This window comes from Theobroma cacao, chromosome 4, assembly GCF_053813885.1.
Source record: "Theobroma cacao isolate CCN51 chromosome 4, ASM5381388v1, whole genome shotgun sequence".
NCBI classification, from domain to species: domain Eukaryota; kingdom Viridiplantae; phylum Streptophyta; class Magnoliopsida; order Malvales; family Malvaceae; genus Theobroma; species Theobroma cacao.
In genome coordinates, this window is record NC_142642.1 from 36,778,221 (window position 1) to 36,798,500 (window position 20,280).

At 35.3% G+C, this 20,280-nt stretch overlaps 4 protein-coding genes across 7 annotated transcripts; 3 read left to right on the forward strand and 1 right to left on the reverse strand.

The window, feature by feature from the left end:
* The first annotated feature begins 1,121 nt into the window (after positions 1-1,121).
* On the forward strand, positions 1,122-9,964 carry CLC-D (chloride channel D). Of its 4 annotated transcripts, none has more exons than XM_007034638.3 (23): positions 1,125-1,719; positions 1,806-1,878; positions 2,368-2,589; positions 2,690-2,736; positions 2,942-3,040; positions 3,385-3,459; positions 3,759-3,847; positions 4,085-4,225; positions 4,335-4,405; positions 4,532-4,611; positions 4,723-4,872; positions 5,375-5,434; positions 5,526-5,600; positions 6,485-6,636; positions 7,084-7,219; positions 7,297-7,428; positions 7,570-7,647; positions 7,732-7,787; positions 7,920-8,006; positions 8,104-8,260; positions 8,352-8,456; positions 8,535-8,581; positions 9,669-9,964. In XM_007034638.3, exons 1-23 carry the CDS (start codon positions 1,540-1,542, stop codon positions 9,769-9,771), a joined length of 2,415 nt encoding a protein of 804 aa, XP_007034700.3. In that variant the 5' UTR covers positions 1,125-1,539; the 3' UTR covers positions 9,772-9,964. The 4 variants fall into 4 exon arrangements, 2 of the variants coding, with proteins under 2 accessions (XP_007034700.3, XP_007034701.3); XM_007034639.3 differs by having other exon boundaries at positions 1,126-1,719; positions 8,535-8,576; XR_016025884.1 differs by lacking the exon at positions 8,104-8,260 and having other exon boundaries at positions 1,122-1,719; positions 8,535-8,576; positions 9,669-9,767.
* Positions 9,965-10,863: 899 nt separating this feature from the next.
* LOC18602950 (Major facilitator superfamily protein) lies at positions 10,864-13,012 on the forward strand. Its single transcript, XM_007034644.3, is given in 5 exon segments — positions 10,864-10,993; positions 11,102-11,421; positions 11,528-12,154; positions 12,247-12,660; positions 12,662-13,012. Coding segments are annotated over 5 exon segments (1,524 nt in total). The 3' UTR covers positions 12,695-13,012.
* A 1,206-nt stretch (positions 13,013-14,218) lies between these two features.
* Positions 14,219-16,821, forward strand: LOC18602951 (sugar transport protein 8-like). The gene is made up of 4 exons (XM_018119114.2): positions 14,219-14,342; positions 15,127-15,446; positions 15,544-16,170; positions 16,292-16,821. The coding sequence occupies exons 1-4, from the start codon at positions 14,231-14,233 to the stop codon at positions 16,715-16,717; spliced, it is 1,485 nt and encodes a 494-aa protein (XP_017974603.2). The 5' UTR covers positions 14,219-14,230; the 3' UTR covers positions 16,718-16,821.
* A 189-nt stretch (positions 16,822-17,010) lies between these two features.
* On the reverse strand, positions 17,011-19,238 carry LOC18602952 (Cupredoxin superfamily protein). The gene is made up of 2 exons (XM_007034646.3): positions 18,921-19,238; positions 17,011-17,548 (listed from the first exon to the last, which is right to left on the reverse strand). The coding sequence occupies exons 1-2, from the start codon at positions 19,096-19,098 to the stop codon at positions 17,163-17,165; spliced, it is 564 nt and encodes a 187-aa protein (XP_007034708.3). The 5' UTR covers positions 19,099-19,238; the 3' UTR covers positions 17,011-17,162.
* Between the last annotated feature and the right edge of the window lie 1,042 nt (positions 19,239-20,280).

Below are 20,280 nucleotides of genomic sequence, written 5' to 3' on the forward strand. Positions count from 1 at the left end.
ATAATAAAAGAATAGAGGATAAAAAGATAAAAATTATATTTTATTATAATATATTATTATTTATTTTTATTTTATTTATTAATTATTAATTATTTATAATTTATTTAAAAATATTAATAATTTATAATTTAAAATATTAATATTTTTAAAATTTTTAAAATTATTATGATTAAAATATTAATAATTTTAATTAATTTTTAAATTTAAAATATTATTTTTATAATATATAATTAAAAACTTAAACTTTTTATAGATTTTTTTTTTTCATTTTCCTTTCTTCTTCTTTGGCCGATGTAACGGTGTGTTGATCTAGCACTCCTTGTAGCCGGATCTAGCCCCTAGAGCATCAAATCGACATTTTCTATGATTTAATTTAATCGTGAAGTATTAAATTCATCAAATATGATATTTTCTCGATTATATTGGACAAAGAATTCCACATCTGATCCTAAAATCGCTTCACCATGGCCAACGTCTTTGACAATGGGTGGAAGATGATACAAGGAGAAATGCAGAAATTGGAATGGAGAGAGAGAAGGAAGAGAGTAAAAAAATGTTTTTATATAAGCAAGATTGTAATTTTTCAAATTTGTAAAAAGTATTTTGATTTTATTATTTTTAAAAGTTATTTCTCGAGAGGAATTGATATTAATTATTTTTTGATTTTAAGTGATTTGGAGAACAGAAATTTCAAATAAAGGATTATTCTTTAGGGTATTTGACAACCAAAGGAAGAAACAAATGTTGCTTAGACGTAGAGATAGCCATTTCCCTGACAAAACATGCAATTGATAAGATAAGTTTAATTTTATTATTCTTATGTTAAAATTATGATTAAATAATTTTTTTATTTTCATAATATAATTAACTCTTAATATATAGTTAAAAGAACATAGAAAAAAATAAAATGCAATAAAGAAATTGTGTTTGTTCAGGAAAAAGAAAAAGAAATTAAAAATGTTAACATCTTACCTCAAGGTTTGGTCCGCAGCGCACTACCTCGAGTTATTATTCTCTACCAAAATTCTCTCTCCAAACATCCATCATCCACGTCACCGTCCACAAACCCATAAAACAAAATCCAACCGCCAGAAAAAAAGAACACAAAACTTCACATGAAGTACAGCTGTACCAGATCCTTCCTCGTGGCGCAATGGTAGCACTTCGCCGCGAAGCTACAGAACGGGAGTCAAATTTCCGAATTCGGGGAGTCAAATTCAACCGGAAACCGCAAAGACATCTATAAAAAAAAAAAAGGAGTAACAGTTAGAAACTCTAATTTCCAAAAGAAAAGAAAAAGGAAAAAGAGATAGTCGATTACGTTCCTACGCCAGAATCTCTCTTTAGATTTCCAATTGTCAAAGATTTCCATTTCCAAAAATATTCTCTTATAATTTTCTACTCTTTTTTTCTTGTCAATTCTCAATTTGTTTTGAGATTTCTTTTCGGAGCTGGAGCTTTGGCTGTGGAGTGATCCGGTGGGAGCTTAGGGTTTTTAGGGTTCGTTTAAAGAGATCGATCGATTCAAATCGATCGATCATGTTATCGAATCATTTCCAAAACGGTATGGAAACGGCGAGGTTTGTTTGGTCTCGGCTTCCACATTCAGAAGAAGGTGAGCTCGAAGGTGCTGGACTCTTGAGTAGTGAAAGCAATAAGAACTGCGCCGAGAGCCTTGATTATGAAGTTCTTGAAAATTACGCTTATCGAGAAGAACAGGTACTTTTTTATTTAGAAAAATACAAATATTAAAGCTCAAATTTCTGTTGAAGTTATTGATTTTTTTTTTTTGGAATTTAATTTAGGCACAGAGAGGAAAACTTTTTGTTGGATATAACGTGGGGGTGAAATGGTTCTTCGCTTTGCTGATCGGCATTGGTAAGTTTTTTGTTTAGCGATTCAGATTCCACTTTTGTATATTGTAGTTTTTTTAAATTAAATTTATTCATTTGTTCTGCTGCTTTTGACATTTTTGAGGTTGTATTTCTCGTGATGGTTTTCAGTTGGGGGATGGAGTGATAGTTATTTTAGTTTCATTTCTTTAACTGAATCACTTTAACTGTTAGCTTAGAAAGAGTAAAAGTTCATCATAATATTGGTAGCTTAAAGATTATTAGAGAAAAGATATTGGATGGTGTTTGAGTGATTAATGGTACTGTTAAGTTGCATAATGTGTTAGGCAAATAAGGATGTAGCGGTGATGAATCATTACTTGACCTGGTTTAATATTGGAATTCTTATTGCTCTGCTTTTAAGTAATTCTTGTTACTATAGGCACTGAACTTCCATCCCTTTTTTGTATGATTTTATTTTTTCCATGTGGTATTTGGTTTTGTGTGTATGATTTTTTTTTTTTATCGCTTTCAGGTACTGGATTAGCGGCAGTGTTCATCAATATTTCTGTTGAAAACTTTGCTGGATGGAAGTTTGCCTTGACCTTTAACATAATACAAAAGTCATATCTAGCTGGTTTTCTAATTTACATCTTAATCAACTTAGCTTTAGTTTTTTCTTCTGTATATATCATTACCCAATTTGCACCAGCAGCAGCAGGGTCTGGTATTCCTGAAATCAAGGGTTATTTAAATGGTAAGTTTAGATTTTTCATTCTGTTCTTGTTACTATACTCATTAATGAGCTATCCCAAGTGTTGCATAGGCTGATGATCCAATTCTTATCTTATCCTCAGGAATTGATATTCCCGGTATCCTTCTTTTCAGAACCTTGATTGGAAAGGTATGATAACCTGGCCAACATAATATTGCGACTGATTAATCATAAATTAGTGGTCACTTTTTAGTCTTTTAATGGATAAATTTTGAAGAATTAATTTTTTAAAATTCTTTCAGATTGGGGTTTTTGAGGTTTATCAACCACACCTACATCTTTTAATATGTTTCTAGATCTGTTTCAATTGAATTCTTCTCATTCTAATTTGCAGATATTTGGAAGTATTGGTTCAGTTGGAGGTGGTCTAGCTCTGGGCAAAGAAGGTCCTCTTGTCCATACTGGCGCTTGTATTGCTTCTTTGCTTGGACAAGTAAGCATTTAGTATTCGAAGTATGCTAATGTTTAGGATACAATTTTCACCATAATTTTCTCTGAAATGACACAAGTTTAGAGCAATCAAGTGACTTGATTAGTTACACGTAGTTCAAATGATCCCCCCCTACCCCCCCTCTCTCCCCCGTGAAGGGAGGAGGTATGATTTTGCACTGCACTTATTTGTTAGTTGCAGTCTTGGAATGTGATAGTAGTGTATTTTAATTATAGTATATATGTTCTTCTGCCTTGTTGAGCATTCTTGATGTTGTATGGCTAGCATCTCTTCAAAACTTGCCACACATGCCAAATTTTTTCATTTCATGTTATGGGTTGATTCAGGGTGGATCCACAAAATATCATCTAAGTTCCAGGTGGCTTCAAGGTTTCAAGAGCGACCGGGATCGCCGTGATCTTGTGAGTATAAGAATGTCTTTTTGATTGATAGTTTTGAAAAAGTCATAAATGAGAATGCCTTCCTGGCATGCATGTATAGCTTTTAAAAGATGAATCCTCCTAGGGTACAGTTTTACTCCTCAACTTCTGAATCTTTTTAATATTGTATATGTTTTCATTATCTTATGTTGTGATCCCTATTGATATTGGTTGCTTTAATTGGAATTTAGATGTATACGGTCATGCTTTTTCCTTATAATGGAGGTGATATACCTCTAGATTTGTGCTCATTTTCTTTATTTGTGTAATGTTTTGAAAAGGTAACCTGTGGCTGTGCAGCTGGAGTTGCTGCTGCTTTTAGAGCTCCAGTTGGGGGTGTATTATTTGCATTGGAAGAGGTTACATCTTGGTAAAGAATTTTTGTTCTTGGTTACTTTTAAGTGTATGCACAAGCACTTTTATGTTTGATACTGACATGTACATTTTTAATTAATTTTACTGTATTTTTATATGTGTCTTAGTTTATGCCATTAAGTTGCCATTCATGTGTAAGTGCAGATAAGATTTGCACGCATATATGTTATGTGCATATGCATAGACGTATTCAACTCTAACTTTCTATTCATTTGAATTTTGCCTTCTGAAGGTGGAGGAGCCAACTAATGTGGCGTGTCTTTTTCACTTCTGCAATTGTGGCTGTTGTGGTGCGTGCTGCAATGGGATGGTGTAAAAGTGGAAACTGTGGACATTTTGGCTCTGGTGGCTTCATAATATGGGATATATCAGAGTTAGGATCTGAACTTAAGCTTTTGCTTATCAACCCGTTCTTGAACTTTTTGCTTGGCTTTTGGACTAACTGCTTCCAACGTTTTTTCCCTTTCTTTCTCCTTTTGTAGTGGTCAAGAGGACTACTCTTTTGAGGAATTATTGCCGATGGCTGTTATTGGAGTCATTGGAGGTCTACTAGGTAGAGCTTTTTTAATTGGGTTTCACATCTGTTCTTATGATCTTTAATCTTATTTTTAATTTTTTATATTGGTTTGTTTATAGTGTCCTTTTTATTAATATTTATTTATTTTTCGATTGAGCCCAGGAGCTTTATTTAACCAACTGACTATTTATGTAACTCGCTGGCGACGGAATTATTTGCACAAGAAAGGGAGTCGAGTCAAGGTGAGGAATTCTAGTAACTGTAGTAATTGCTTGAATTCTCAATGAAGTTTAGTTATCTTATATTTTTAACCACCCCCTCCTTACCGGGTGTCCGAAAAAAATACATTGCAGATATATGAAGCATGCCTCATCTCTGTGATAACATCAGTTATATCTTTTGGACTACCACTTCTGAGAAAATGCAGTCCATGCCCTGACTCAGATCCTGACTCTGAAATTGAATGTCCACGTGCTCCCGGAATGTATGGGAATTACGTAAATGTAAGATATGCTTCAGTCATGATGCATTTTTCTTTTGTAAATGTTTTTTCTATTCAGTTTAAATCTATTTGACTATAATGATTGTGGTTTTGCCCTGTTATTATATTGCTAAAAATTTCTACCAAGAGAATCATTGAAACCTGATTGTGTTTGCTGAATGCAAGAATACAGGAACTGCATCCAGCTATACTTTCGAGTTACTTTCTTGTTATTATTGAACCTTAAGTATCCTTTTCAAAATGGACTCGGTTTGATTGAAGAGTATCTCAGCTTTACAAATTCTAACTTTGGCTTAGTTTTTTATTTGTCTGAAAATGTTTTCCCCTTCTGAGTGCATTTATCTTGAGAACCATCATTGTCATGTGATTATATATTTTCTTACATGAGTAGTTATTGTGGGTAGAGAAAACATTTTGTTCTTTTATTTCTGTCTTTTCTTTGAGGTTTTGTTTGCTTGAAATTGTAGTTATTTCTCCTCAATCTGATTTAATTTTTTCTGCAGTTCTACTGCAGTAAGGACAAGGAATACAATGATCTTGCGACTATCTTCTTCAATACTCAGGTTTTTTGGATCTTTTGAAATATGTCCTTTTCTTTGAAATGCTAGTCGCCTTGCTAGTTTATATTTTAACAGGTTTATACTTTTGTCACAGGATGATGCCATCAGAAATTTGTTTAGTGCAAAAACAATTCATGAGTTCAGTACCCAAAGCTTATTGACATTTTTGGTATTGCTCTGTGAACTTGTTGACTTCCTTGCAAGTATATTTCTAATATATTTAAAACCTGTTTAGTCTATGTGGTTATGTATGATATTGTAAGGTTAGTATGCTGCATGTCTCCTATTAGTATGGTCTACCTATTTGTCTTCCAAGTCTGTCTGTTAGTGGTCTTATTTGTTAAATTAAGAACCCTAAACCAATTTCATTCCCATTCTAGATTCCATAGAAGGGAAATTTTAATGTAAATTCTGGGTTGGAGGGACACAGAACTTGTTATGAGGAGGACATCTTCCCTTCCCCTGCTGAGGCTAGCTAAAGAGTATGGCAAAATAGGGGATAAAAAAGGTGAATAGAGGCAAACTGAATCAGATTTAAAGTATTTGATGCCAGCAGAAGGTGTAATATGTCCAAATTATTCTGAGGTTATGGCAGTCTATTTTGCTGAGAAAATCTGCCTCTGGTATCTGATCTTGTGTTCCTTGTGTTCCCTGTTTTGCTAAGATATTAATGTTGCCTACACCATGTTGCAGTCCTTTTGCTCCTCTCTTTTTTCCTTCTTTTTAAAAGGAAAGAATATGGTAATAAGTTAATCAGAAAGAGTGAGGAAAGGGAGTGGAAACCTCTGTAGAAAATGGATGGTTATTAAGAATATATAGTAGTTTTCATATTATATCCTTTGAATGTTTTTTGATATGGGTTACAATTTAAAGAATTGAAGGCTTTTAGGGAATAACTTACTAAATTTCATTGTTGAGAACTTCTAGAAGGTAACAGTTTTGATTATATTTTAACTATTTATATGCTTAACTGAAGTCATTGGTCAATATTTTTATCCCCGAAATCATTCGTTGTTTGATTTTCTATTTTTTTTCTTTTCAAATGATTTTCAGGTTATGTTCTATACCTTAGCAGTAGTGACATTTGGTACTGCTGTTCCAGCTGGTCAATTTGTTCCTGGAATAATGATAGGATCAACATATGGCCGTCTTGTTGGCATTTTCACTGTTAACCATTACAAGAAGCTCAACATTGAAGAGGGAACGTAAGTATAATATTTGTTTTAGTTCTATGGAATTTGATCAATCAGATTTATATTCCTCGCTATTACAATTTTACATTTTTTTTTTTTTACCAAATTTCTTTTGGAAATCGGATCCAAGCATCTGTAAACTAAGCAAATGGTTATTCATGGGCACTATGAATTAATATGATATTTTTTAATCATAAAATGTGGAAGAAATAGCGCTGAAGTTTCCTAAAAAGGCTGTAATTAGTCAATTTAGATGTGAAATGAACTTGTAAAAAATAAAAGAGAGATCCTAAGTTCTACAGTGCTCATTTTATGATCTGTTTTTGCTGTCAATTATAGCATTTTTCTTATAGTGTTACTTTATGTGTTTTTGTTCAGTGATTTGTAAGACTCTCACTTTCTTGTTACATACTGCACAGTTTCATTGCTGAGATGCTCTTTATCTTGGTGGATTTGCAGGTATGCACTTTTGGGAGCTGCTTCTTTTCTTGGGGGTTCCATGCGGATGACGGTATCACTGTGTGTTATTATGGTTGAAATCACAAATAACTTGAAACTTTTACCTCTTATCATGCTTGTTCTTCTCATATCGAAGGTATGAATTTTGTTACTGATAGCTTAGCCCAGTTCTTGATTGATCTTCAAAAAGTCCTCAGTCGTTTTCCCTCCCAGGCTGTTGGCGATGCTTTTAATGAAGGTTTATATGAAGAACAAGCACGATTGAGGGGCATTCCATTGCTGGAATCGAGACCCAAGTATGAGATGCGGAAAATGACTGCCAGGGAAGCCTGTGGAAACCAGAAGGTGAGTTGATTGATCCTTTTAAATGATGTTGCACTCGAAAAGATGGCATGGTTTTGCAGTGTGACATAACAATCATCTCAAGCACTTCGACCTGGCCCTTATGCTTTGAGCCCTAAGTTGCTTGTTTTTCTACCTTTCTAGGTCCTCTCACTTCCTCGGGTTGTAAAGGTTGCAGATGTGGTTTCTATTTTGCGCTGCAACAAACATAATGGCTTTCCTGTAAGCTTAGCATTCCCGTCACTTGTTTCTCTTGTTTAATGTTAGCAATTTTGAAAATTGTGTTTAATTGTTCACCCTACCTAGGTGATTGATCACACAAGAAATGGAGAACCACTTGTTATTGGAATTATGCTTCGGAGGTACAATAAATGACTTACTTTCACTCCTGGATATTTTGCTCTATATGTTGGAGAGCAGAAGGATCCTTTTGTTTTGAGAAGAGCAGAAACATACTTAAAAGAACTAACTAGTGTACTTTGTTTATAATGCAGTCACCTACTGGTACTTCTTCAATCTAAGATAGATTTCCAGCATAGTCCTTTACCTTGTGATCCCAAAGGTGGATCCAGAGCAATTAGGTGAGCAGAGATTTGTTGTTAGTCTAACTTCTTATTTGTGTAATTCTGGCTTTTTGTTCAGTTGAGCTGAAGACTAAATGGCTCCCTTTATTTACAGGCACAATTTTAGTGAATTTGCTAAACCTGTTTCAAGTAAAGGACTATCAATAAATGATATTTATCTTAGTTCAGATGATTTAGAAATGTACATAGATCTTGCACCGTTTTTGAATCCCTCGCCGTATGTTGTACCTGAAGATATGTCTTTAACAAAGGTGATTTTTTTCAGTTTTCTTTTTAACAGGTTTTTATGTTTGTTTGCTATTTATTTTGGTATCTTATGAGGTGTTTAATGTTTGTGTACAGGTTTACAATCTTTTCCGCCAACTAGGATTGAGACATATATTTGTTGTTCCTCGTGCATCTCATGTGATTGGTGTGATTACCAGAAAGGATCTGCTGATCGAGGAGGTATTTCTAGCTGCATCAGCTTCTTCTTAAGATTGTAGCTTGACTGCAATAATTGAACTTTGATTATTTGCATTGCAGGAAAATGATGATTCAGCTACTGTGGAGCTCCAATCAACTAGTGTAAGGTCTCAATGCTGCTTTACATCTATTTAGTGATTTCTGTCGTCGTGACACTCTTTCAGAGGCTCATATGAACCTTAAGTTAGCTAAGGATTTGTTCTTTCCAGTGGATATGGCTTAATAGTCGAGCTTTATTTTGTCCAGTAGGGAATTAAGCTGAGGTGGTTTAAAACTTCTTAATTGATAACTTGAAATATGCTCTATCACAGGTAGGGAATGAGCTGTCAAAGTTATGATGAAATGACTGAAGTAATCCCTATATGGATTTCAGGAATTTTTGTTTGATATAAATCCTAATTTAATGAGAATGTGCAGAAATCACAATCTCAATTTCACACCTGTTTAACCTTGCCAAACAGACTTTAAAGAGGTATCAGTGACTCATTTTCGAGTGACAATGTGGTAATGTGCATAAATCTCAAGGATGAAAAATTTTAATCTGCCTAATTATGAATGGACCATGTGCTACGCAAGCCCAGATTTGGGGCAGAATAGTAAGATCGTTTTCCAGTTTTGATTATAAGGCAATCTCTTCCAACTTTAAAATTTCTTACTCGTATGTGTAGACTCAAGTGTAACGTAGGGTGTTACATTTCAATTCTATGTCTAGTGACAGCTTTAGATATGGGTTTTTCAATGTGAATGAGGTGTTTTTGAAAGAGATAGTGGGCTTATTCCTATGTCTCAAAATCAAAACCATATTATCCTCGCTAATTATCTTCTCTATATAGAAATAATCCATGATGTGATGTGATGCAGGCGCATCTATAGAATTCTATTTTATTTAATTTAGTTTTTCTAATTATAGTTGGTTTAGGATTTTATTTTTCTTATTCTATTTAGTTTGGGAATTTTTTTTTTAATTAGGATTTTAGTACATTAAATTGTTGAGTTCTAATTTGCCCAAAACCTTTCTGGTGGAACTGTTTGATGGGCATGGACATGCAATCTGAAATTAATTGTGCAGAGATGTTTATTCCACACTAATGGCTCCTTTTTTTCGTTTTCTTATTTTCTTTCTCAAATTGAACCCCTTATTCTTGCATGTGCTTTCACTTGTCTGAATCTTTCCCCTGAATATTCTGATGGCAGAGGTCAGCGACGTGAGGAAAGATCGTTGGTAGGGAATGCAGATGCAGAGCGCCCACTTCTCAATGGTCTTTTGGTTCAAGATCAAAATCATACACCTAGATGATACAAAATTTTTTTTCTCTTCTACCATTTTCTGACCCCAAGTTTAAATTCTTTCCTCTTCTGCATAAAATTATCTGAGGGTTAGGTTAGTGGAATTGTTTGTATTGAAGTGGACAGTGATGCTACTCCTGTATGCTTGACTGGCAAAGATGGAATTAATTAATGGATGTCTCTCACACTCTTGATTTGTATCAGGTTTAAAGTTCAAATATCCTCAGCCCTCATTCCTCACTCAGCATGAAGGTGCAATCAACAAATCTCCAAAAAATAAAACAAAAAAGAAGAAGAAGAAGAAAGTATCAGAAAAATATTGAGATTAAGATGGAAAAAGATTAAAGAATTACTTTATATATAGTATAGAATTTAGATATAAATAAAAATATTAGAATTTTGATAATTCTGAATGAATGGTAAGAGATCTAACAAATGACTTTGCTTTCATTGATTTAACTCGTGATATTGTCAATAAAGTGCAATATTTCCATCCATATAGTCGATTATTATAACAATGGGGAATTAATTCCATTTGAGCTTTCTAATGCTAAATAATAATTACATAATATCTCAAAAAAAAAAAAAAAGAAGTTGGGTTGATAAGACGCATGCATGCTTATGAAGTGGAAAGGAAGCCAAATGAAAGTTAGTTGACGTAGAGTAACTGTTGAGTATTATTTTATGATAAATATTTCAAAGACAGGAAAAAGGAGATTTATCTTATCTGTCTAGTACTGTCGGGTTTTAGCACAATTTGCTCGTTCCGGAATCTGACTAAGGTCGGGTCAAGGATAAAATTAGAAAACAGTAGGTCAAATGCTCAAAACTGTTGGGACAACTTGCGGGGCTTCGAGTTTGAACAAGAGGCCAATTTTAGATTTCTGTTGCACTCTCAACTTCTGTATATAAACCATGCAGAAGGTGTTCAACTGAACTTTGTATATTAGAGGATTCAAACTTCTATATATTTTATCACAATAAATATTAGTCTTGGTCCTGATTCCTGCCTTGCTTTATCCTCTCCCTAACTATTCTTGTGGATTTTGATTCGTTAAAAAGGAAACTTCTACTCTATTATAATATTTGAGGAGAGGAGAAAATGCCAGCAGTTGTAGCAAGCCATGGCGACATGCCAGAACATGAAGGCAGGTTTACGATCTACGTCATAGTCTGTGTGATCATAGCAGCCTTTGGAGGCTTGATGTTCGGATATGACATTGGCATTTCAGGTTTTTGGCTTGAATTAAATCATTGTCTTCTTTTATCTTAGTTCCAAGGAAATTTTTTCTTCTTTTTGGCTGCATAATTTGTGCTAAGAAATTCATTTGGATCGACAGGTGGAGTAACATCCATGGATGATTTCTTGAAAAAATTCTTCCCGGTTGTGTATGAAAGGAAGCGACATGCACATGAAAACAACTACTGCAAATATAATAGCCAGTCCCTCCAGCTATTCACATCTTCCTTGTACCTTGCTGCTCTGTTAGCCAGTTTTGCAGCTTCAAGGGTCAGCTCAAAAGCTGGCAGGAAACGCACCATGCAGATTGCATCAATTTTCTTCTTGATAGGAGTAATTTTGACTGCTGGAGGTCTGAACATAGAAATGATAATTATAGGGAGAATTCTTCTGGGCTGTGGTGTTGGTTTTGCAAATCAAGTAAGAAACCTGTACACGTCCCATTATACTAAGCTAATAATGTTAATCATCATCCATCAACCAATCCTTGTGAATTACACTACTAATTGTTTATAATATATTTCAGGCAGTACCACTTTTCTTATCCGAGTTAGCTCCACCAAAGATTCGTGGAGCAATCAACATCGCATTCCAACTCTTCGTTACTATTGGAATTTTAGTAGCCAATCTGATAAACTACTGGACATCAGGTATCCATTCTCATGGATGGAGAATTTCTCTTGCCCTTGCCGGTGTCCCTGCTTTGGTCCTCTGCGTGGGATCTTTTGTCATTTGTGAGACTCCGACCAGCCTTATTGAACGTGACGAAGTTGAGAAAGGAAGGCAAGTTCTCAGGAAGATCCGTGGTGTCGAAAATGTTGACGACGAGTTTGATTCAATTGTACATGCTTGTGAGATGGCAAGGCAAGAAAAACACCCATTCCGCAAACTAATGAAGCCAGCAAGCCGACCCCCGCTAGTCATTGCCATCTTGTTGCAAGTTTTCCAGCAATTCACTGGAATCAACGCAATCATGTTCTATGCTCCCGTTCTCTTCCAGACTATGGGATTTAGGAATGATGCCGCATTGGCTTCCGCTGTTATTACTGGAGTTGTCAATGTGGTTAGTACATTTTTCTCAGTTTATGCAGTGGATAGGGTTGGCAGGAGAATTCTGCTACTTGAAGCTTGTGTTCAGATGTTCCTTACCCAGGTTTCCAGTCTGATCTCTCGTCCTTTTCAATTCCATTTTGGGAACTTAAATACTATGATTTTCTTACTTTAAAAAGTTTATTTGAGCTGCAGAGTATTATTGGTGTGATCCTGTTAAAAGACTTGAAACCCACGGGTGATAATCTTGGGCGTGGCGAGGCAACTTTTGTGGTGATCCTCGTGTGTCTCTTTGTCATGGGCTTTGCCTGGTCATGGGGACCTCTCGGTTGGCTAATTCCTAGCGAGACTTTCCCTCTTGAGACTAGAACCGCCGGTTTTGCCTTTGCAGTCAGCTCTAACATGCTCTTCACTTTCATCATTGCTCAAGCTTTCCTGTCAATGCTATGCAACATGCAAGCCGGAATCTTCTTCTTCTTCGCTGCCTGGATTATCATCATGGGATCCTTCACCTGGTTTTTGTTGCCCGAGACCAAAGGTGTGCCCATTGATTCAATGGTTGACGAAGTCTGGAAGCAACATTGGTTCTGGAGCCGTTTCATGGGTAAATGATGTGTGCAAGGCAGAAGTTAAGGTTGTCTGATCTTTTGACGTAGCTGCCTCATTGTGAGGGTACATAGAATGACCAAAGCACCAATAAAATTTCTGGTTTTCTTTCTTTTTCCTTGTAAATTTGCTGTTAATGGGGCAGTGTTTGACGCATAAGCCAGTGCCAGTCCGGAACGACGGTTTTCATATTGTTTTGAGCTACCAGCATTTTCCTTTTATTGGAAAATAAAGGAGAAAACCCAAAGAATTTCGCATCGCTTCTTAAGGTATCAAAAACGGACGAGGGATGGACCGACTCTCTATGAGCTCTAGTATTTTCAAGCTTGGCCCAAATATATGGATTGCATCGAGTTAAAGGGTCCCAAACTCATTGAGTCTATATATATATATATATATATATATATATATATATATATATATATATATATATATATATATATATGTATGAATATGATTGATCATGTATAATTGTATCTATACGTATTTTCTCATTTAAAAAATTGTCCCACTAATTCTAATCTCTTCTTTCTTACACAAAATGATTATGATAATTATTTCTCACCATTCATCATTTATTTATTATATTTTATATACTCTAAGAATTTAATTTAAAAAAATCTCTACTTCAATCTTAACTCATAAATTATAATCAACATAGTACTTAAAAAAGTCTTTTAATTATTTAAAACAATTCAAATAAATTATTATTTTTTATTACATTCAATTAAACACTTAAAACTAAGAGTTTACTAATTATTGTTAGTCAAAATGTTCAATCAAACTTTTATAACTAATAGTTTAATCAAAATATCACTTATTACTCCATATTATGTGACGTTAGTGTGATATACTGACATATCATAACGGATAATGGTATGACATGTTCACACGATCATATGGTTTATTTTACTCTTTATATCTACGTTATATGAATATAAAACAACAATTAACACTTTGATTAACAATTATTTAATTTAAAATAAAAATATAAAAAATTAATTAAAAATAATTGAAGCATAAAAATTTATTTAATTTTTTAAAAATATTATGTCACAATAATTTTATCAAGCTCACTTTAAGGCCCAATAAACAATTTCTTGTTTCCTCCGGTAACTTAAAGAGACAAAAGGAAAAAGCATTAAACTTGGAAAGGACCAAAAAAGCTCAATCGACCAAAATGGAAAAAATAGCAAGAATTCTACCTCGTCAAACTACCATAAAAGATAAGAATGGTCTTACTCTCACGTGTCATCATCCATACTAACCAAATATATATTTCCTTAAATAGAAATTCATATATATATACCTGTAATGTCCATATACATATGAATTCCAGCACCAAATTCTTGGCATAATTACCGATGATATTGAATGACGAATAAGTATTTCCAAATTCATGACCTTATTAATAACATTGCTATAAACTTTATAGGCCAAAAACCAATTAAAAGCCTCTCCATTAATGTGAAATCAACCTAATTGCTTCCTAGCAGTTTTACTCCACTCTGTTTGTTTGTTTGTTTCTTCGGATTGCTCAAGGTTTGGTTGCCACATCGCGGGAGGTAAAGAGATGACTGCAGAGACTGAGGACTACCCATCAAAGATCACTCTTTATGTTGTAGTATGTTGGATTCTTGCAGCTTTTGGTGGCCTTATGTTTGGTTACGACATTGGAATCTCAGGTTTTACCGTGTTCTTTAATTTATCCAATTTTCTTTATCTTTTTACATTAAAATTGTTAGTGTTAATTATGGAGAATTTGAGTTACAGATGATACTGACCCAGAGAAATAAGTATACAAGGATGAAAAACTTGTAGTGTTGGAGCCATGATTTTTCTTTTTCTCACTTTATAGGGTGATGAAGGAATTGCATATGTGGCTTCTGCTTATAACTTATAACCACTTGATCCCCATTTTTTTCCTTGACTTATGCTTTACGTCTTTAATCAGTAATTTAATTTTTTTTAATTATTTTTTATATAAAAAATATACAATTCACTTAAATCTCTATCTAAATCTCACGTCACTTTTACAGTTATTTTTTCCCTTTTGTCTCATATGTGATCTTCATAATAGGATATGATATAATCCAACATGACAACTGATTCACAAAGCACCCAATTTAAGAAGAAGAAATTCGAGCTTAAATTGTATTTTTGAAATTAGTAGATATCTAGTGGTTATGGTTAAGCTATTGCCTAGTTTTTATATTTAACCATTATAATGTATAATTTGGGTTAATAAATGAATTTTTAGATAATTAGTAATGTGTTTTCAAGTAATTAGAAATAATTTGTTTTTAATTTTATAATGTTTAAATACAGAAGAAATGAAACCGCAAGCAAAAAAAAAAAGGGGTAATTTATAAAAAAAAGTTTAAATTCAATCATGCTATATATGTTGTCATATGAGCTTTGAATATTGGATAACATTTTTTTATTGTACGAATTTGTTGATAAATGCAGGTGGAGTAACAGCCATGGACGACTTTCTGATTAAATTCTTTCCCAAAGTCCATGAAAGAAAGATGCATGCTAAGGAAAACAATTATTGCAAATATGATGATCAGAATCTTCAGCTTTTTACATCTTCATTGTACCTGGCTGCTCTTGTTTCAAGCTTTGCCGCATCAAAGGTTTGCACCAAGTTTGGCCGAAAGCCTACGATTCTTTTGGCATCCGCATTTTTCCTTGGGGGAGCTGCTTTAAGTGCTGCTGCTCAGAACCTCTGGATGCTGATCATTGCGAGGATTCTCCTTGGCATTGGCGTTGGCTTTGGCAATGAAGTATAATTAATGTTTGACAGTAAATAAAATTTACGCCTAAAATGGTTCAAAGTTCATTTTTAACTATTTGTCTAGTGACTTTGAAAGTATTTGGCAGGCTGTTCCATTGTTCCTGTCAGAGATAGCCCCAGTCCAGCATCGTGGAGCTGTGAACATTCTCTTTCAACTTTTTGTAACTATAGGGATATTCTTCGCGAATCTGGTGAACTATGGCACATTAAAGATGCATCCATATGGATGGAGAGTATCTTTGGGGCTTGCAGGCGTACCAGCCACCATGTTGTGCATAGGTTCCTTGATCATCACTGAAACACCAGCGAGCCTGGTCGAGCGTGGAAAGGAGTTAGCGGGACATAAAACACTGAAAAAGATTAGGGGTGTCGATGAAGTTGATTCTGAATTTGACCAGATTGTGAGGGCTAGTAAAATTGCCCAGGAAGTGAAGCATCCTTTCAAGAAACTCATGAAGCTTTCCAGCATGCCCCCTCTGATCATAGGCATCATGCTTCAAGTTTTTCAACAGTTTACAGGAATCAATGCCATCATGTTTTATGCTCCTGTCTTGTTTCAAACTGTTGGATTCAAGAATGACGCTTCGTTGCTGTCCTCTGTGATTACTGGAACCGTAAATGTTCTTAGTACTCTGGTCTCTGTCTACGCAGTTGATAAGATTGGTAGGAGAAAACTACTTCTCCAAGCCTGTATTCAGATGTTTATATGCCAGGTATGCATCAGTTTTGCTACATTAAAGATTATGATTTACCATAAATATTTATGTAGAATTTTATACATCAGTATCTCCTATTTTTCAATGTCGAGTCCTGATAGCAAGTTATGCGATGCAGACTGCAATTGGAGCAATCCTTCTAGTTCACTTGCACTCCAAAGATTCACTGACAAAAACGCAAGCAGCTTTTGTTGTGACGCTGGTCTGTTTGTTTGTTATGTCCTTTGCTTGGTCATGGGGTCCTCTCGGTTGGCTGATACCGAGTGAAACATTCCCTCTAGAAACAAGGACCGCAGGGTTTGCATTTGCAGTTAGCTCCAACATGCTCTTCACCTTCATTATAGCTCAAGCATTCTTGTCAATGATGTGTCATTTGCGTGCCTCCATATTTTTCTTCTTCGCCGCCTGGATATTTGCCATGGGATTGTTTGTGCTGTTCCTATTGCCAGAGACAAAGAATGTCCCCATTGATGTCATGGTTGACAGAGTCTGGAAGAAACACCCTGTCTGGAAAAGGTTCATGGTTGGTGATGGAGGGAGCTGAAGCTCAAAACCAACAAATTCAGAGAAGACATGATGGCCTGAAGGAGGTGGAGTTACTATCGTTATTCTTCGTGTTTTAACTTTGTACAATTTGCTTGATTTGATAAGTCAACTGAATTTTTGGACATGGATTTAAACTTTTGAATCCTTCAAGAAATATATTCTATGGAACTTCAATTCATCAATTAGCATTTATAGTTAATATGACTCCTGAATTTATTGAGACAAAAGACAACAATAAAAGCCGAAAAAAATCGAGGCACTTTAGCAGGCCTTCGTCCATAAAGGAGCTACTCAGTAATATATTGATCATACAATTATTAGAGTATTTCTTGAGAATACGTGTCACTGTAACCAACGACCTTACAAAAAAAAGTATACTAACATCACCGGAAATCCCCACAAGACCCTAATGTAATTCAACAGAACAATCAAACTAAAATTGTTTAATGAAGACCTGATACAAAAACTGCAAAAGCAGCCATTGCTAAACCAAGCTTACTGAAACTCCCCTTCGAAGCTTTCAAAGAGGTAGCCTTGCTGGGCGAAGGTGCAGGAATACCAACTGAAGGAAATGATGGAGGGGGGCTAAGTCCAGATGGAGATGGAGTTGGAGCTGTTTCCGATGTGCGAAGCACGTTGATGTCAACTTTCTGTCCAGCTTGACAATGACCAGGAACACCACAGAGAAAATAGTGGTGGCCTTTTGTGGTAATGGTAATCGTGTCATTGCCAGTGGTATAGGTGGCCAAAGGGGCTGTGGCATTGCAGGCCCTGTACATCGGATGGGTTACTCGCATCACATTGTGATACTGAGCATTGTACTCAAAATCTGTATGTCATTAACATCGGTGTTATTGAATTTTCACACACAGCTAGGAGATCCTATTATATTTTGTTTATTGGTTTTATTTTTATTTTTATTTTGACAATGATCCAATTATGTTTGAAGAACCCATGTGCTAAAAATTAGTGATAAGGCACATGGATGAACATAATTAAGCATGAACAGCTAGGCCACCCCCCCGCTTTTGCCATCAAAAAAGTTGTCGAACATGATAGGAAAGTTTGTCCCCATAACCAAGCTATTTTGTCAACCTTGCTAATAGCCCAAAATTTTATAATAACCTCAACTTCACGAGGCAGTTGTATCTTGCCACCGCTTTTGTCTTTTCTCAATGATGCTATTCTGTCGGACTCAGGGCAAAAGCAATTATAGGGTTGTTGGTTACCTGTAAATATCAGATAAATAGCAAAATGGTTTCTAGATTTAGATTGAAATATACTAATGCTTTCTACGTTTTTAATGCACGTGTATTTATACTTATAAATTGTACCTAGACATATGTCTTCAGAGTAGCTAGAAAAAAAGGAGGGGAAGTACACTATCTGAATTTTGAACTTTAATTCATCAAAAGGAATAAAGATAGAGATATTTTTAATTCGCTTTTTGTAGTTTTAGGCAATATTGAATGGATGGATTTGACACCCTACCAGACATGGCAAAACTTGGCTAGGCTTTCAATGTGGAGTGTCAGCTATGATGACAGAGGCATGCGAAAGTGGAATTGGAGAGAATAATGTGTGGGTTGCGGGACCACACTGGACATTGGACCCCAACAAGTTGTTGGATGTTGGTGCCCGTGTCCGTGTGAGTTATGACGGTTGAAAACAATATTTTATGTCTGTTTTCCATGCGTCTTCCATGCTGTACCCTACAACAAAAGTTTCTTTCCAAGTGCTTACGAGTAATGATGGATGGAAGGATGGCTGAATGGATTGAACTGAAAAGAGCCGGGGGGAAAGAAACATCAGGTCTTGGAGGGTACCCGAAAGACAAAACAAGGAAGCAGAAGTATCCTAGGTTTTGCCTCTACATACAGGGAACATTTATCAGAGAACTATATTATATCACAGGGAAATCTTGCAGGAAATTGCTTGGAAGTTTAACTCCTGGAAATTCCCTTTAACACAAAATAATTGGAAGAGGTGGACCATAATGGGAAGAAAATAGCAAGAGGTAAAACATGCTTGTAAAGAACGAAGCTTTTGTTAGGAAGAGCTTCAGTATACCCATAAAACTATTCGCTAAGAGGGTATCCAATTAGAGATGAAAAATGGAGCAAAAGTAAGCTAAATATTGAATGATCACCTAGAATTCTAGCAGAGAGTAATTAGAAAGGACAAACTTAGGGGTAACTTACGAATAATGTCACCAACTTGGAAGGTCTTAGTAGCAGCCCACTGCTTGTAGTCTATATTGCCAATGCTGGTCCAACCACCAGAGTCTCCAACCTTGTAAACAGCTGCATGGGACAACTGCAGCGAGGCAGCCATCACTAGCAGAAGAGCCTGAGCCACAACTCTCTCTGCTAAAGCCATGGCAAATTGGCAATTGACTGGCTGTGTTCTACGCCCCGGGTTAAGGAGAAGAGGGTTTTATGGGTTTTCTTTGGCTGGGTTTGTGAGGATGGGAAGAGGCTCTGTCTCTGGAGGTCTTTATAAATCCTTCGGACTAAACTTGGTTTGTTCGTTGGGGCATCTTAAATTTTCAGTTACTCTAGGAGTATGGTCCCCCTACTTTCTTATATTTATGGTAATGGTCACTTCTTTATTGCAAATTGACCGCATTCATCCTAACTAATTAGACTGAAGCGACTGTTTTCTTTATCTTTATGAGATTGAGAGCACAATGGAATTAAGTCAAACAGGATTGGAAGTGTTCAATCTTCTTATCCTCCTTTCGAGGCTGGTTAAGTCTCCTTTTCGGTAGGACAAGGGAGTATCCAAATTGATATTAATGTTCATTCTACTTTCTAGTACATGTTACATAAGTGTAGGCCCAAATTTCTTGTCAGGAAAATAGATTTTACAATCTTCTAACTCCCCTGTCTCAATGTTATTTTCGAACAGAAAAATATTTTTGAAATTTACTATTGGTATGCAAGTTTTATTGACTATGAAAGAGTGAAACATTGAGAAACAAAAGAAACAGTACCCAGACCGCTGTAGGATTAACTTCTCTGCTGTTGTTTTGTCTCCCCTGTAATTAGGGAGGATGACAAACATATAATTATGGCAGGTGAGCATCAGCTACAAAATCAGTCACCTAGCTAGCACTCTTGCAGTCTATTAACGTTACTTAATAATGCTTTAATTCATTTCTGATAAACAGAGCTTTTCTTCGTGTTATAAAAGCAATGGGTTAATCCTAGTATAGTAGATAATTTCCTATAATGGGTTGTCAAAAATTAACAGCCGTCCTTGTTTTATTTTGTTTTTCCTTTAATCATGCATATTGGGTTCCCCTACTGAGATTACATCAATGACGAAACAGACCAGATCTCAACAAACTACGACTAACAAATTACTTAAGGAAGAAAAAAACAATAGAGGGAGGAGATAAATCAAAGGGTAAAGGACATATGATTCTTGATTATGACTTAACAAAATAGCAACACAGATGGAAAAAACAAATACTAAAGATCTGGTTGTTGCCACACCCAATTTTTGCTGTTTGCATCATCATGATCCATGTTTTAAGACTTCAGGGCAATGCTTGAA